Raw genomic sequence first — 14,641 nt, 5'->3', positions numbered from 1 at the left:
TTTATTTCTAAGTTTAGCCAAATAAAAAAAACATTAGTGCCACAAGGTGTAACAAAGGTCAGCAGTTGGCTATTGGACAGTGAGTTAGGAACCCCATAAAAGCAGGGTTATTAATGGTGCATGCTTATATAAGTGAGTGGGTGTACACATACTAAATGTCGCACACTAGTTTGAGGGTCTGGATCTGATCAAGCCCATGAGGCAGATAGTGGATTGCTGAACCTCCAGGCATGGTATGTGCCGCGACTGATAGTCATCCACGGGCAAGGTGGTCTCTGCAGATTGGTCTGGGATGGTTGTGCTCTCACGGAAGAACTCTCCTTAATTTTATGTTTACAGGCTGTTGGTTGAAGCTGATGCACCAACAGCAATTGTTCTTCTAGGGAACGGTTGTTCACATATGGAAGACCTCTCACTTTTCTTAATTTTATGGTTACAGGCGGGTGGTAGAAGCTGATGCACCTACAGCAATTGTTCTTCCAGGGAATGGGTCAACTTTGACCGTGACTTTACGAGAAGGGGACATTTTTTGGAATGATTTCTTGGACAAAGCTGCCCTTACAAGCAGGTAAACTTCTGTGGCACTGGTACTTCAAATGGTATTTTGTACAGTCATTGCGTACTGCACTATTGAAGAATGTCACATTGTTTGGAGGTACTATGAGTCAAGATTGCACTCCTCCAACATTTTAAAGTACTAAGGTTTACATAGAGAGCTAGCTAGAATGGAAGATTTGACCACAAGAACACTCTTGAACTGGTTTTCGATTTTGAATTAATGAGGAAAGCATCTGCAGGATATGGTCAAGTAGAGAAAAATATCAGAGCTGGAGGAGCCCCGTTAGCTGAAAAGCCCAACACCCCACCCCCCTCACCCCCCCGCCCGCGGGTCTCGCTTTCCTCTGCGTCCTGTGCCCCCCTCCCTCCCTCTTCCCTTCGCGTCCAGCCCATGATGCCCAGCCTTCCCCAACTTCAACACGTTTTCCTTTCCCCTCCCGTTTTTTGTGCGCTTCCCCTTGCTCCTGTTTCTTGATCCCCCGCCTTTGTTTACTGTTGTTCCCTTACCCCGTTCCTCCCCTCTTACCTACGTTTCCTCTTGTGAGTTTCTGCCCTGCACCTCTGTTTAGCTCCTGCTTCAGATCACCCCCTTCCTTTCTTTCTTTGTCCTTTTTTAGTTTTGCATTTTTTCTTCTGTCCTTCTGCCCGCCTTCAGCCCTCCTATTTTTTCCCTGCCCTTCTTCTCTGTTTTTTTCCCGCCTTCCTCTGCTTTCTGATTTGCGCCTGTTCTTCATGTGGTAGCTGCAAATGCCACTCTGGGATTTTTCCCTTTGGAGGACTCCTTGTCAGTTGCCTTATCTTCCTGATTGAGGCCGCGCTCAACTACCTTTTTCTCTGTTGTGGACCTCTAGCGCTTGTTCTCATCCTCGGCAATGCTGACACGTCCGGATCGAGTTTTTGAGTCCTATTACAGTATGGGGTGGAGTCCAATGCATGGTTTCCATTAGGACACTAACCCACCGGCAGGGTGCGACTGGCTTCTCGGATACAATTTGCTTCCCCAGCATTTGCAAGGATTCCTTTGAGCTCCTCCTGGTGCAATTGGCTGCTCTGTTGGCTAGGGCATTGAGTCCCCCTGTACGGCAGTGGTGTTGACCGTGGTTGCTAATACCCTCACCAGAGAATCTCCCCCGACATCTCATGATTTTGTGGCTGGATAGCTTTCACTTTCTGCAGCAATTCGAGTTTTCCATCCTGCCTTGATAGTGCTTTGCATTTTCCCTGCAGTTGCATAGATGACACATACCTCGATAGGAGATACCCTTGAAGCGGCCTTCCCAAAAAAAGGGGCATCTTTGAGCAAGTGCAAGCACAGCAGCAGCATACGGCTCAGGCCCCGCGGCTGACGCATCCACGACAGAGACGGAATAGATGGAGGGGGTTGCAGCTTACATGGCTCAAAGCTCAAGGCAACAGTTTGTATGTGAACCGTTACTCACATTTTTCATGGGATACTCTTGCCAAGTGTTAGGCATTTTTCTGTAAAGGTGTTTTGAGTCCGTGTACATATGGGATGCATGGTGTGCAATAAAACTTTGCCCTGAATGCCCTGGCAAATGTACAGGCTGAGTGGGTTTTGTTGTGAGCTGGTTGGTATATGCACGAGTTTTTTTTTAAGGGAACAAATGCTGGAGATCTGGAAGTTTATTGCAACATATGGTGAGCGGGTGGTTACTAAATGCATGGCACCGAGACTGAATGGCAACTCATGATTGGTAATGATGATGCCGATGATCACGAAGCTGTGGGCAGCTCTGGCAGCATTGTTTTGGAAGGAAAGTATGGGCGCCGTTTCTTCTGGAAAAACACAAGAAAAGGAAGAGCCCTTTTAGTAATGTGTGGCCATCTAATGGAAGCCTTAAAAAATAAAAATAAAAATAAATAAATAAATAAATAAATATATATATATATATATATATATATATATATATCATGTGGTCACTTTATAAGAAGCCATGTGGAAGCTTGGGTGGTTGCCAACACTTCATCGAGAAAAGCTGGCGAAGATGCGAGAAGGGGGAGCTGGCCGCTTAAAGCCTGGCGGTGAGTGTGCAAAGAGAGTCGGGGTGTTCTGCAGGCGCAGAGAAGGAGAAAGAGCCGAATGGAGAGATTAGTGGCCTGGAGCGCAGGGTGTGACTGGTCGAGACAGCTAGTGGGGCGACTGAGGCACCAGCGTACAAGCTTGGCGAGCGATCGTACAGAAGAGCTCCAGGGGAATTCTGCAAGCGCAGAGGAGGTTGAGGAGCCTGAGAAGAAAGGAAAAGAGGGGGTGTGTGGCCATCGCGTAGAGGAAGAGGGCTTTTGGGCGCAACAGCGCAGGTGACTAAGAGCTGCGAAGTTCGTCGCCGTGAAGAGAGTGATAACGTGCGAAGGAAGCTGAACTGCCGTGTGTAATGAGGAGCGGGCTGGCGGACAGCGTGAGTGGGGGCCTCCCCTTGTCAAGTGCAGACAGCGCAAGTGACTGGGAGCAGCTGCGACTGGCGTCAAAGGCACGCTTGTGAAGTGAAGGCTTGGCTGGAGTGGGCGAAGCTGTTGCAAGCTGCTAAGAGAAGGCCAGGTGATTGTGTGGAAGCGCTGGAGAGGCCAGCGTTGGTGAAGCTGCCGTGTGTGGGAGAGCTGGCGACAGGAAGCAGAGGGCGCAGCTGTGATGGGCGTCTAATGTAGCTGCTGGCGTTAAGCGACAAGGGCAGGCGCTGCAGATAACCAGACAGAGAAAGATCCTTGCTGGAACACTGCAGGTGAGGCTACAGAGCTTGCGGCTGGGTGTAAGGTAGCTGGCAAAGACAGCCGACGTGAAGAGACAGCCGCCGAGTGTGCTGGGGAGATTGCTTGCGGAGGTGCTCAAGAGATGGCAGGCGCAAGGTGAGGCCCCGGGTTCTGCAGAAAGGCGAAGGAGCTGTGACGTCGGGCTGTAGGAGCAAGCCGAGCTGAGGAGCAGTATAAAGTAACTGGCGAAGGCATGAAGGGAAAGAGAGCCGCCTTATACGTGAGGAGCGGGCTGGTGATAGCAAAGGCAGAGAAGCTGCCAAAGGGTTGACAGTCGTGTGGAAAGCTGCATGGGGTGCCGCCTCAGAGGTGACTAGTATTGGTGCAGCTCGCTGGCTTTCTACTGGGAGGTGGCCGTCTTGTTTCGAGGCCTCTGGTGTGAGACCAAGAGAAGCTTGGGCAGTGTGTGTGTGAGTTGTTTGCTGTGAGTGTGTGATAAAAGGAGAGTGCGAGGGAGAGTGGGTTGAAGTTTGTCAATTAATAAAATCTATGGTGATGGATCACCTCTTGTAAATGGACAAACAGGGTTTGTGTTGATGATATGTGAGTGGCTTAGCCTTGCTGACAGATAAAAGGCTTTTATAATGAGATATGTGAGCTGTTGAAACTGCCTTTCTTTGGGTATCTCTGGGTGGTAGAAAGAGAGAGAGAGATTTTTCTTTCCAGCTAGAGAAGCTGGTGGTGCCCCTTGTGCTTGTGAGTGTTCCAAAGGTGGTGAGTCGGCGAGCTATAGTGGCCTTTTTGTGTTCTTGAGCTGCCTCACATCTTTCTGGTGCCCCCACTGAGGATTGCTCTGCTATTTTCTTCAGTTTATCAGGGTGTGTGCCCTAGGAATTGAGAGTTTCAGGGAAGGAGTTTTCTTGGATCTGAGGTGAAATTTGGGGGTTAAAATGATGTCTTATCCAGAGTTTTATGGTAGCCCTAATGAGGATGTGGCAGATTTCTTGGAAAGAATGGAGGTTGCATGCATAAGCAACCATATTAATGAGTCGGTACAGGTGTTGAGGCTACTGAGCATTTGCTTGAAAGGGGATGCAAGGACCTGTTTCAGGACTTATGAGGAGTCATTGAGGATTGCTGTTCCAGATCTTGATATGACTGAAAATGGATTAAAGACAGCACTTAGCAACAGGTTCAAGAAGGTGGAAGACCCCGACAAGGTTTGGCATGAGGTGCAAGCTCTGACACAAGGTGAGTTTGAATCATTAGATGATTATATGAAGAAATTTTCTTTGCTATGGGAGACTCTATGCAGGGCTTTAGGGGAAGATTAGGTACCCCCTGACATGATGAAGAAAAACAAGTTTGTAGCCGGGCTTAAGAGGAGTATTCGCTGGAAAGTGGAATTGAAGAAGCCCAGGTCTTTTGAGGATGCGGTAGAAATTGCTAAATCAAAAGACTGGAAGCTGCAGCGGATGAATCAGTTGGGGATGATTCCAGTTGTAGCACAGCCGGAGATTCGTAGAGTGGAGGCTACACCCATGAATGCAGTGATTGAGAGGATGAAGCCCACTGAAGCCCAAGCTATGCAGATGGTACCACAGGCTAGTCAAGGAGTGCTTATGGTTCCTGCAGGTTCTGATGAGGGATTGCGACAGGATATGAAACAGATGGTTGATCTTATGAAGAATTTGAGCTTAAATTTAATGGGAAGTACAGGTGGTGAACGTGGTAGAGGCAGAGGCAATAATCGTGAAGGGGGAGATGGACAAGCAGGGTATGGACGTGGTCGTGGTAGGGGCCGTCGTTTCATCCCTACATGCTGGAACTGTGGTGAGCTTGGTCATCTGAGTACAGTTTGTGATAAGCCTCAGCGTATGGGTGGTGATATGTACCCACTGCCTTCACAGTTACCTGACAGGTCAAATGATTATGGTATTGATATCAGGGATCAAGCAGGCCCCAGTGAAACCACAGCTGAGGAGAAGGGGAAGGCAAAGGTCATGAATGTTGTTACTCTGGAGAATGTTCAGGTGAGAGAAGAAGGGGATGTGATGCCTGTTGGCAAACGCACAACGGATGAAAGAGAAGGAAAAGGGGTGGCTGGACCCAGTCGTAAGAAGGGGAAGCAGCAGGAAGGAGAAGATGTGAAAGCTAAAAGGAAACGAAAGCCTCGTAGAAGGTTCCAGGTGTCAGACTTCCCGCTGGGGGATGGGCAAACCAGCTATGACTTCAAATCTGATTTGGTGAACAGGAAGGCAAACATCACCTTTGGGCAGTTGGTGGAGATGGTGCCAAAATTGAGAAGGCAATGGAAGGGACTTGTGAATCCAATGGAAAAGGAGTCAGAGAAGAGGTCAGTCAAAGTACTATCTTTAGAAGAGCTTCCAGATATTTGCCCTATTGTGGAGGTGTGGAGTAAAGGTAGGAACCTTGGTTAGGCCTATATAGATGGAGGAGCTCAAATCTGTGTGATTACCCAATCATGTGTGGAGCAGTCAGGCTTGAGGGTGTCTGGGGTTTCTGGTTTTCGAATCAGAATGGCTAATCATCAAAAGGTAAAATGTCTTGGTATGATAAAGGAGTTGGAAATTGAAGCTTTTAATGTCAAAGCTACTGTAGATTTTCATGTGATGCCTGCGGGTCTTGGTGCTTTTCCAATTATTCTTGGACGACCCTGGTTGCGAGTGGTGGGTGCAGTACAGGACTGGAGGTATGGGACCATTTCTTTGCATAATAAGCAGGGTAATAAAAAATCTTTTGAGATGCATAGTAGGAGATCTTTGAATGATGTGTGGGAGAGGCCACAAGATTCAAGTGAAGAGGAAACTACCACCAGTACTTCTGAATCAGAGATGGATTCATCGACTACTGCTTCTAGTGGAGAAGAGGCAGATGTGGCTTTCCTAATATCAGAGCAACAAGGCAATGAAGATAAAGAAGTGCAAGAAGTGGGTGCTGAGGGAGAAGATACTATGGGGTCATATGAAGTGATCGAGGAATTACTGCAGCCAAAGATAGAAGTGAAGAAGAAGCAGGAGCTGATTGAAGGAATGCTGAGTCCGGATCTCTCGAGTGGAGAAAAGGTTAGATATGTTAATATGCTGTCTCATTTTCCAGAATTGTTCATCGCCTCTTATAGGGAGATTTGAGGATTTAAAGGACCAGACTTGAGGATTGAATTGAAAGAAGGTGTAAAAACAGTTAGGCAAAAGCTTCGCAAGATGGGACGAGAACAAATGCAGGCCCTGAGAGAGGAAGTTGATAAGCTGTTAAGTGCAGGTTTCATTACACCAGTGGATACAGCTGAGTGGGTAAGTCCTACAGTGGTGAGTCCAAAGAAAGATGGCGGGTGGCGTATATGTGTGGATTTCAAGCCTTTGAATGCTGCTACAAAGAAGGATTCTTATCCCCTACCTTTTTTGGATGAGATCTTGGATACTGTAGCTGGATATGAAAGGTATAGTGTTTGTGATGGGTATTCAGGTTATTTCCAGTTAAAGATTGCAGAAGAAGATTAGCGCAAGACGACTTTCATTACACCGTGGGGATGTTTCTGCTACAAAGTTCTTCCTTTTGGATTGATGAATGGACCAGCCTACTATCAGAGAAGGGCAAATTGGGTATTATCTCCTTTTTTGAACAAATTTGTGAAGGATTTTATTGATGATTTTTGTATATACAGCTCCAGGCAAGAGCATTGTGATAAGCTGGCTACAGTTTTTCAGCGTTATGATGAGTGTGGTGGTCAATTAAATCCAAAAAAGTGTTTTTTTAGCTCAACCAAGGGTGAAGCTCTTGGGCCATGTTGTTTCAGAGAATGGTATTGATCCAGATCCTGATAAAGTCAAGTCTCTTCTTCTTCTTCCTACACCAAAGAATACAAGGCAACTGGCTACTTTTGTACAAAAGGTGAAGTATATGGCTCGATTCATCTCTCTATCTTCACAGTTGTTATATCCTTTGCAGCAAGCAGTAAAGCATGATCCTTTGCATTGGACGGAGGAGTGTGAGGTAGTTTTCCAGAAAGTGAAAGAGGTGTTGGGAGCTATTCCTACAATGCAAGCGCCTAACTGGGAACATGTATTTTATGTCAATCCTTCAGTAGGTGAAGATGCTATTGGAGCTATGTTGTTACAGAAGGGGAAAGAATCACATTATATGCAGCCAGTCTACTGTGCTAGCAAGGTGAAACTTGCCAGAGAAAGGTTGTTATCAGAGGTGGAACTTGTTATGGTTAGTGTGATGTATGCATGTAGGCGGTTCCGCCATTACTTGTTGCCTCGCCTCTTTGTGTTTTTGACAAGCTACACTTTTTTGCCTCAGTTGATAAATGACACAAATTTATCTAAGGCTATGATAAAGTGGGTGATTGAGTTGCAGGAGTTTACCTTCTCATTCTTAGTGGAGGAGAGTACCAGGGCTACTTTAGCTGATCTACTGACATATAAGGAGAGTCCTCTTCTTATAAAGGAGGAGACCATCAAGAAGCCAGTTGAGGATGTGGCTGAATTGGTGAATGCACACTTATTATATTTTGATGGTTCTTACAGGAAAAGCCATGATGTAGCCTCAGGAGGGTTGGTGCTTTATGATCCACAGGGTTGCCTTGTTTTTAAGAAGGTGTTAAGGTGGATGCACATAGCAACAATGAAGCGGAGTATCTGACTCTGGAAGTTGGATTGCAAATATGCTTGAAGCATGGTGTACACAGGATTCGCATTCGAGGAGATGCATTGCTCGTGGTAAAACAGGTATTGGGAGTTTGGAAGTCAAAGAATATGTTACTCAAAGAAATGTGTTTCAAGATTAAAGCTCTGTTGAAGGAATTTGAAGCTTGGAGTCTAAAGCATGTGGATCGAGGCCATAATGAGGAGGCTCATGAAGCAGCCCAAGGAATGATTGGTGAAGTTTTTGTTCTTAAAGCTCATGCATCATTTTATTGTGGTAGGGAGAATTTACAGGATGTTGAGGAGTTTTTGTTGACAGGGATGATTCCAAATGGTATTGACAAATCAAAAAAATATGGTTTCATCAAGAAAGCTGCAAGGTATGTGATGGTTGGTGACGCTTTGTATTTGAAAGGAATTGATTTGATAATGCGACGGGTACCTTGGAAGGAAGAAATCTACAAAATACTTAAAGAAAACCATGAAGGAGCATGTGGTGGACATTTTGCCTCAAAGATTACCTTGCATAAGGTATTGCAGGAAGGTTATGTATGGCCAAGTGTACATAAGGATGTTAATCATTGGTGCAGGTCATGCAAACAGTGCCAAGCTCACAGTAGACGGATATTAAAGCCTGAAATGAGGAAGACAATTCTTGCTTATGATGTTTTTGAAAAATGGGGAATTGATGCTGTGGGACCATTGCCTATTACTAGCCGAGGGAAGTGCTACATCTTGACTGCAGTTGATTACCTTTCTAGATGGGCAGAAGCAAAGGCAGTGAAATAAATTACTGCTAAGGAGGTGGCAAAGTTTGTATGGAATTACTTTCTGATCAGGGTCCAGGTTTCAGAGCAGAGCTTATGGACTATTTGTGTACAAAGATGAAGATCAGTCGCAGTTTTACCACACCTTACTATCCACAGTGTAATGGCCTGAATGAGCGTTTCAATGGTGAATTGATCAAGATTTTATCTAAGGTGACAGAGCAACAAGGCAAGAATTGGGATCTGGAGTTACCTGTTGCCTTGTGGGCATACAGGACAGCAATTAAGACTGGTACGGGTTTCACTTCATTTCATCTTGTTTATGGGAAAGAAGCCTTATTGCCTATTGAGGTGGAGACACCAGCTGTGAAGATGTTGGAAAAGCTTTCGGAAGAACCTAAAGATGCCCTTAAAGAGCGGCTGTTATATTTACAAGAAGCACAGCTAAACAGGGATAATGCTTTGAAGCATTATGAAGATATGCAGGCAAGGATGTTGGAGAAGTTCAATAAGAAAATAAAAAGCAAGAAAATTATGAAGGATGATTTGGTATTACGTTATAATAGCAGGCTGGATAATGCCTTTCATAAGAAGTTTCAAATTAAGTGGGAAGGACCTTTCTTGGTGATGCAAGGATTTGCAAATGGTACCTATCAATTGGCAGATTTAGATGGGACTTTACATGTTTCCAGGGTAAATGGATACAAGCTGAAGAAGTATTATGCACGTTTGATGGTAATTGTGCAGGATGCAGTGTCTGAAGATGTGATTTCAGATAAAGGGCAGTTTTTAGATATGGATTTAGGTCTTGAAATGCTTTTTACTGCTGATCATGAATGATTCAGCAGGCTGGGGGTTTGGCAAAGTATGTCAGACATTTTTCTGTAAAGGTGTTTTGAGTCCGTGTACATATGGGATGCATGGTGTGCAATAAAACTTTGCCCTGAATGCCCTGGCAAATGTACAGGCTGAGTGGGTTTTGTTGTGAGCTGGTATATGCACGAGTTTTTTTTTAAGGGAACAAATGCTGGAGATCTGGAAGTTTATTGCAACATATGGTGAGCGGGTGGTTACTAAATGCATGGCACCGAGACTGAATGGCAACTCATGATTGGTAATGATGATGCCGATGATCACGAAGCTGTGGGCAGCTCTGGCAGCATTGTTTTGGAAGGAAAGTATGGGCGCCGTTTCTTCTGGAAAAACACCAGAAAAGGAAGAGCCCTTTTAGTAATGTGTGGCCATCTAATGGAAGCCTTAAAATATATATATATATATATATATATATATATATATATATATATATATATATATATATATATATATATATATATATATATATATATATCATGTGGTCACTTTATAAGAAGCCATGTGGAAGCTTGGGTGGTTGCCAACACTTCATCGAGAAAAGCTGGCGAAGATGCCAGAAGCGGGAGCTGGCCGCTTAAAGCCTGGCGGTGAGTGTGCAAAGAGAGTCGGGGTGTTCTGCAGGCGCAGAGAAGGAGAAAGAGCCGACTGGAGAGATTAGTGGCGTGGAGCGCAGGGTGTGACTAGTCGAGACAGCTAGTGGGGCGACTGAGGCACCAGCGTACAAGCTTGGCGAGCGATCATACAGAAGAGCTCCAGGGGAATTCTGCAGGCGCAGAGGAGGTTGAGGAGCCTGAGAAGAAAGGAAAAGAGGGGGTGTGTGGCCATCGCGTAGAGGAAGAGGGCTTTTGGGCGCAACAGCGCAGGTGACTGGGAGCTGCGAAGTTCGTCGCCGTGAAGAGAGTGATCACGTGCGAAGGAAGCTGAACTGCCGTGTGTAATGAGGAGCGGGCTGGCGGACAGCGTGAGTGGGGGCCCCCCCTTGTCAAGTGGAGACAGCGCAAGTGACTGGGAGCAGCTGCGACTGGCGTCAAAGGCACGCTTGTGAAGTGAAGGCTTGGCTGGAGTGGGCGAAGCTGTTGCAAGCTGCTAAGAGAAGGCCAGGTGATTGTGTGGAAGCGCTGGAGAGGCCAGCGTTGGTGAAGCTGTCGTGTGTGGGAGAGCTGGCGACAGGAAGCAGAGGGCGCAGCTGTGATGGGCGTCTAATGTAGCTGTTGGCGTTAAGCGACAAGGGCAGGCGCTGCAGATAACCAGACAGAGAAAGATCCTTGCTGGAACACTGCAGGTGAGGCTACAGAGCTTGCGGCTGGGTGTAAGGTAGCTGGCAAAGACAGCCGACGTGAAGAGACAGCCGCCGAGTGTGCTGGGGAGATTGTTTGCGGAGGTGCTCAAGAGATGGCAGGCGCAAGGTGAGGCCCCGGGTTCTGCAGAAAGGCAAAGGAGCTGTGACGTCGGGCTGTAGGAGCAAGCCGAGCTGAGGAGCAGTATAAAGTAACTGGCGAAGGCGTGAAGGGAAAGAGAGCCGCCTTATACGTGAGGAGCGGGCTGGTGATAGCAAAGGCAGAGAAGCTGCCAAAGGGTTGACAGTCGTGTGGAAAGCTGCATGGGGTGCCGCCTCAGAGGTGACTAGTATTGGTGCAGCTCGCTGGCTTTCTACTGGGAGGTGGCCGTCTTGTTTCGAGGCCTCTGGTGTGAGACCAAGAGAAGCTTGGGCAGTGTGTGTGTGAGTTGTTTGCTGTGAGTGTGTGATAAAAGGAGAGTGCGAGGGAGAGTGGGTTGAAGTTTGTCAATTAATAAAATCTATGGTGATGGATCACCTCTTGTAAATGGACAAACAGGGTTTGTGTTGATGATATGTGAGTGGCTTAGCCTTGCTGACAGATAAAAGGCTTTTATAATGAGATATGTGAGCTGTTGAAACTGCCTTTCTTTGGGTATCTCTGGGTGGTAGAAAGAGAGAGAGAGAGAGATTTTTCTTTCCAGCTAGAGAAGCTGGTGGTGCCCCTTGTGCTTGTGAGTGTTCCAAAGGTGGTGAGTCGGCGAGCTATAGTGGCCTTTTTGTGTTCTTGAGCTGCCTCACACCAAGCAGCTAGAGGCAATAGATTTAGTGGGACTATCAGCCGCTCCCTCCTCCTAAGAGGGGTCCCATGTGAGTGCCCACCCTCATCAGTTATGCAACAGAGTAAGGGACCTTCAGGTATCTACATTGCAAGGATGATCATCTTGTGGGTTCCCGGAGTTGGGCAAGAGTAGTGGTTTTTCTTGGAGATGCGCATTCACTCCCACCTGGATTGTCTCCTCGTGAGTTAGGATGGATTGCCACTATGCTCTGTCCAAACTAGCTCCAAAAACCTCGCAAGACAAGGGGGACTCCAGTGGAGCCCGTGACCTTTTTCATTAGGCATACAGATCCACCTCTGGACCTTCGTTGCTGAGCGTTTGCCACAACTGCGTCAGAAATCTTTTGCCCCCCTTCTTTTGTTGCTTTGTATTTGATCTACTGGGAGAGTTGTTGTTGACCGCTTTTGAAGGTTGTAATTTGTGTTCCACAAAGGTCTTTTGTAATTTGCGTTGCACAAATGTCTTTTTCAATTTATAGAAGGATCTTTTTTGAGGAAAAAAGGGAGATGAGTAAGTGGGGTGTTGGAACCGTTGATTTTGTGGGCACATTACCTTTGGGATGATGTTGAGACCTTTAAAAAAACTTCAACGCCAAGCTAGAGGTTCTCAATGGGGAGGGAATTAGGGGCTTGACCCTAGTTCAGGTTTAGGCTGTAGACCATGGAATAATAATCAGTGTGATAAGGGTAGGGATTAGAAATGTATCAAAAAATGTCACTGATGAACTTTGAAGACAGTTTGGGGTGGGCTTATTTAAGATACTGGCCCTTTGGTCAGCACAAAGTAAGCATGCACTCTTGTTTGTAGGCTTGCCATAAGGAACCACAGTATTAAAGTGGCTAGGCAAGAGTTTTGTACAAACTTTCTGTCCTCAGCATGGAGGATGATTTGCTTATCCAATCTCTTGATTTGTGTGTGGTAGCAAGGTTGGTGTTAATGCTCATGAGGAATTATTAGGGATGCAACTAGTGAATTTTAAAGCAGAGAAACTTGCTGATTTGGGTTTTGTTGCATGTCAGATCAGATGATTACAAAGCTGTGCCCTTGCCCGTGGATTCCTTCTCCAATATTCTTTTCTCATCTGGAACCACAGGTTAGAGGTCTTAACTGGTTTTCTATCGTTTAAGAATGGGAGTTGTGTTTGTTTCTTGTGATATGTGTATTAAAGATATAGTTATTCAAATGTGGTCTACTTTGGTGTGAAGAATCTCAAACTGTCTTATCATGGTAGTTGGCACATGATGTTTGCTTGTGCAGGGGAGCCCAAAGCAATTCCATGGACTCACTTGACCCCATTAAAGGCGGCGGCTGATGCTTGGGCCCATCACGACATCAAGGCTGGTGATGTGGTCTCATGGCCCACCAACCTGGGCTGGATGATGGGGCCATGGCTTATCTATGCTGCTTTCTTCAATAATGCTTGCATAGCTTTATACAATGGATCTCCTCTTGGACCTGGATTTGTCAAATTTGTGCAGGTATCTTTCTGAAACTTTTTGGTAGTGGGAGGCTGAAGTTTTTTTTTGAGAAGGAAAAGCTTAATTGGTATTTCTGAAATCCTAAAAGGAAAACTCAATCGATAAAAAAAAAAACCGTGAAGAAAAAACGTAATTGACCAAAAAATTTGACACTACATATCTTGTAGTCTCAATTAAAAAATGGAAGACTGAAGTTGGCTTGAAACCGGTTCTTGCAATAGATTTTGTATTAGCGGACATGCAAATTTCACATTGTGAAGTTTTCATCCAAGTTGCAGCCAGTTGATACTGTGTTAATTCTTTCTATCTTTAGTGGTGCATATGCCCTATCAACTAGCTTTTTGTTGTAATAATTCTTTCTATTTGTTATAATCCTTATTGCTAGGCTTCATTATGGCTGAGTCTGCTCCTGTATCTCCGGAGCTTTGACAGAAACTGAGTACACAAACCTGTGTATGGATGTATGCTCTTATGTGTGTGTGTGTGCGTGGGGTGTGTGTGTGTGGGAGCATATATTGATACCAAGTTTTACACCCACTATTGGGCACCGATGACGTTAGTGGGGATGTTGTAGTATCTAGTTCATACTATGCATGATGGAGATGATGGTTTATTGTCTTGTGGATGACAACCATGAGGTTATAAATTGCACTTTTTTATAAGGTGAATTTGGGCATGTTCCTAGATTCATCTAGGTATATATATAACTGCTACTATCTGTCAGCAAATGCTGCAACGGATCTATTGCCACTAGGTCATTGCTTTTCCTGGTGAGGTATATCGAAGCCTAGATTACCGTTGTTTTAATCTTAGTTTTGACCATGTTAAAGTAGGATTTAAACTTGTCATCAAACCTCTGCAACTGAATAGTTCATTCCCACTTGGAACTTAAAGAAAAGAAAAGGGTAAGACGCTTCAAGTTCTGGAAACGGGGATGGAAGTGGTACAATGAATGCAAGATTAAGTTCCTTTCAAACGCTAAGAACTTCAGTCACAAAAGTGGAGACTGTAAAAGGTAGTGCCTAGAGGTAGGAGACTCAAAAAGGCTGTTGCACATGCCCAAACATAGGGTGAGATGAGGGACCAGTCTGGCTCTTCTAGCCCCTAGTGTAGTGTTAAGTATGCTTGCATCCCCACCTACACCGTTTGGGTGTATTGAATTTTTCCAGTTATTTGCTGGTGCATTGATTATGTGTTTTAGCGAATGTAAGTAAAAAATTAGATCTTGTGATCTGAGGGTATGTTCTGTTCCTTCACTTTCTTGAATTGTATCAATTCTACTAGTTTGCATCTGTGCGAAGTCACACAAATCACAAGTTAAATCCATCATCACAAGGAATAAATACAACATTTACAGTGAAGAAGATCTCACACTGCCTGCCTTTTTTTCTTTTTTCCGACTGGCCTTAGACCCAAGATTGTCCCATAGTTAACGATTTTTCACCGCCTGTGGGCACCCACCCTTAGGCAC

The 14,641-nt window shown here is 45.4% G+C and overlaps 1 protein-coding gene across 1 annotated transcript in view; it reads left to right on the top strand.

The window, feature by feature from the left end:
* AAE17 (acyl-activating enzyme 17) overlaps nt 1-14,641 on the top strand; it is a 92,538-nt gene that overhangs the window by 55,467 nt on the left and 22,430 nt on the right. The window contains exons 6-8 of the mRNA XM_086807600.1: nt 440-568; nt 12,712-12,785; nt 12,950-13,170. Of these exons, the coding sequence (XP_086663726.1) occupies nt 440-568; nt 12,712-12,785; nt 12,950-13,170 (424 nt within the window). The remainder of the gene's footprint in view (nt 1-439; nt 569-12,711; nt 12,786-12,949; nt 13,171-14,641) is intronic.

This window comes from Cibotium barometz, chromosome 13 (assembly GCF_041138505.1).
Source record: "Cibotium barometz isolate CiBa-2024 chromosome 13, ASM4113850v1, whole genome shotgun sequence".
Classification (NCBI taxonomy): Eukaryota; Viridiplantae; Streptophyta; class Polypodiopsida; order Cyatheales; family Cibotiaceae; genus Cibotium; species Cibotium barometz.
This window is presented reverse-complemented; position numbering and strand designations above follow the sequence as displayed.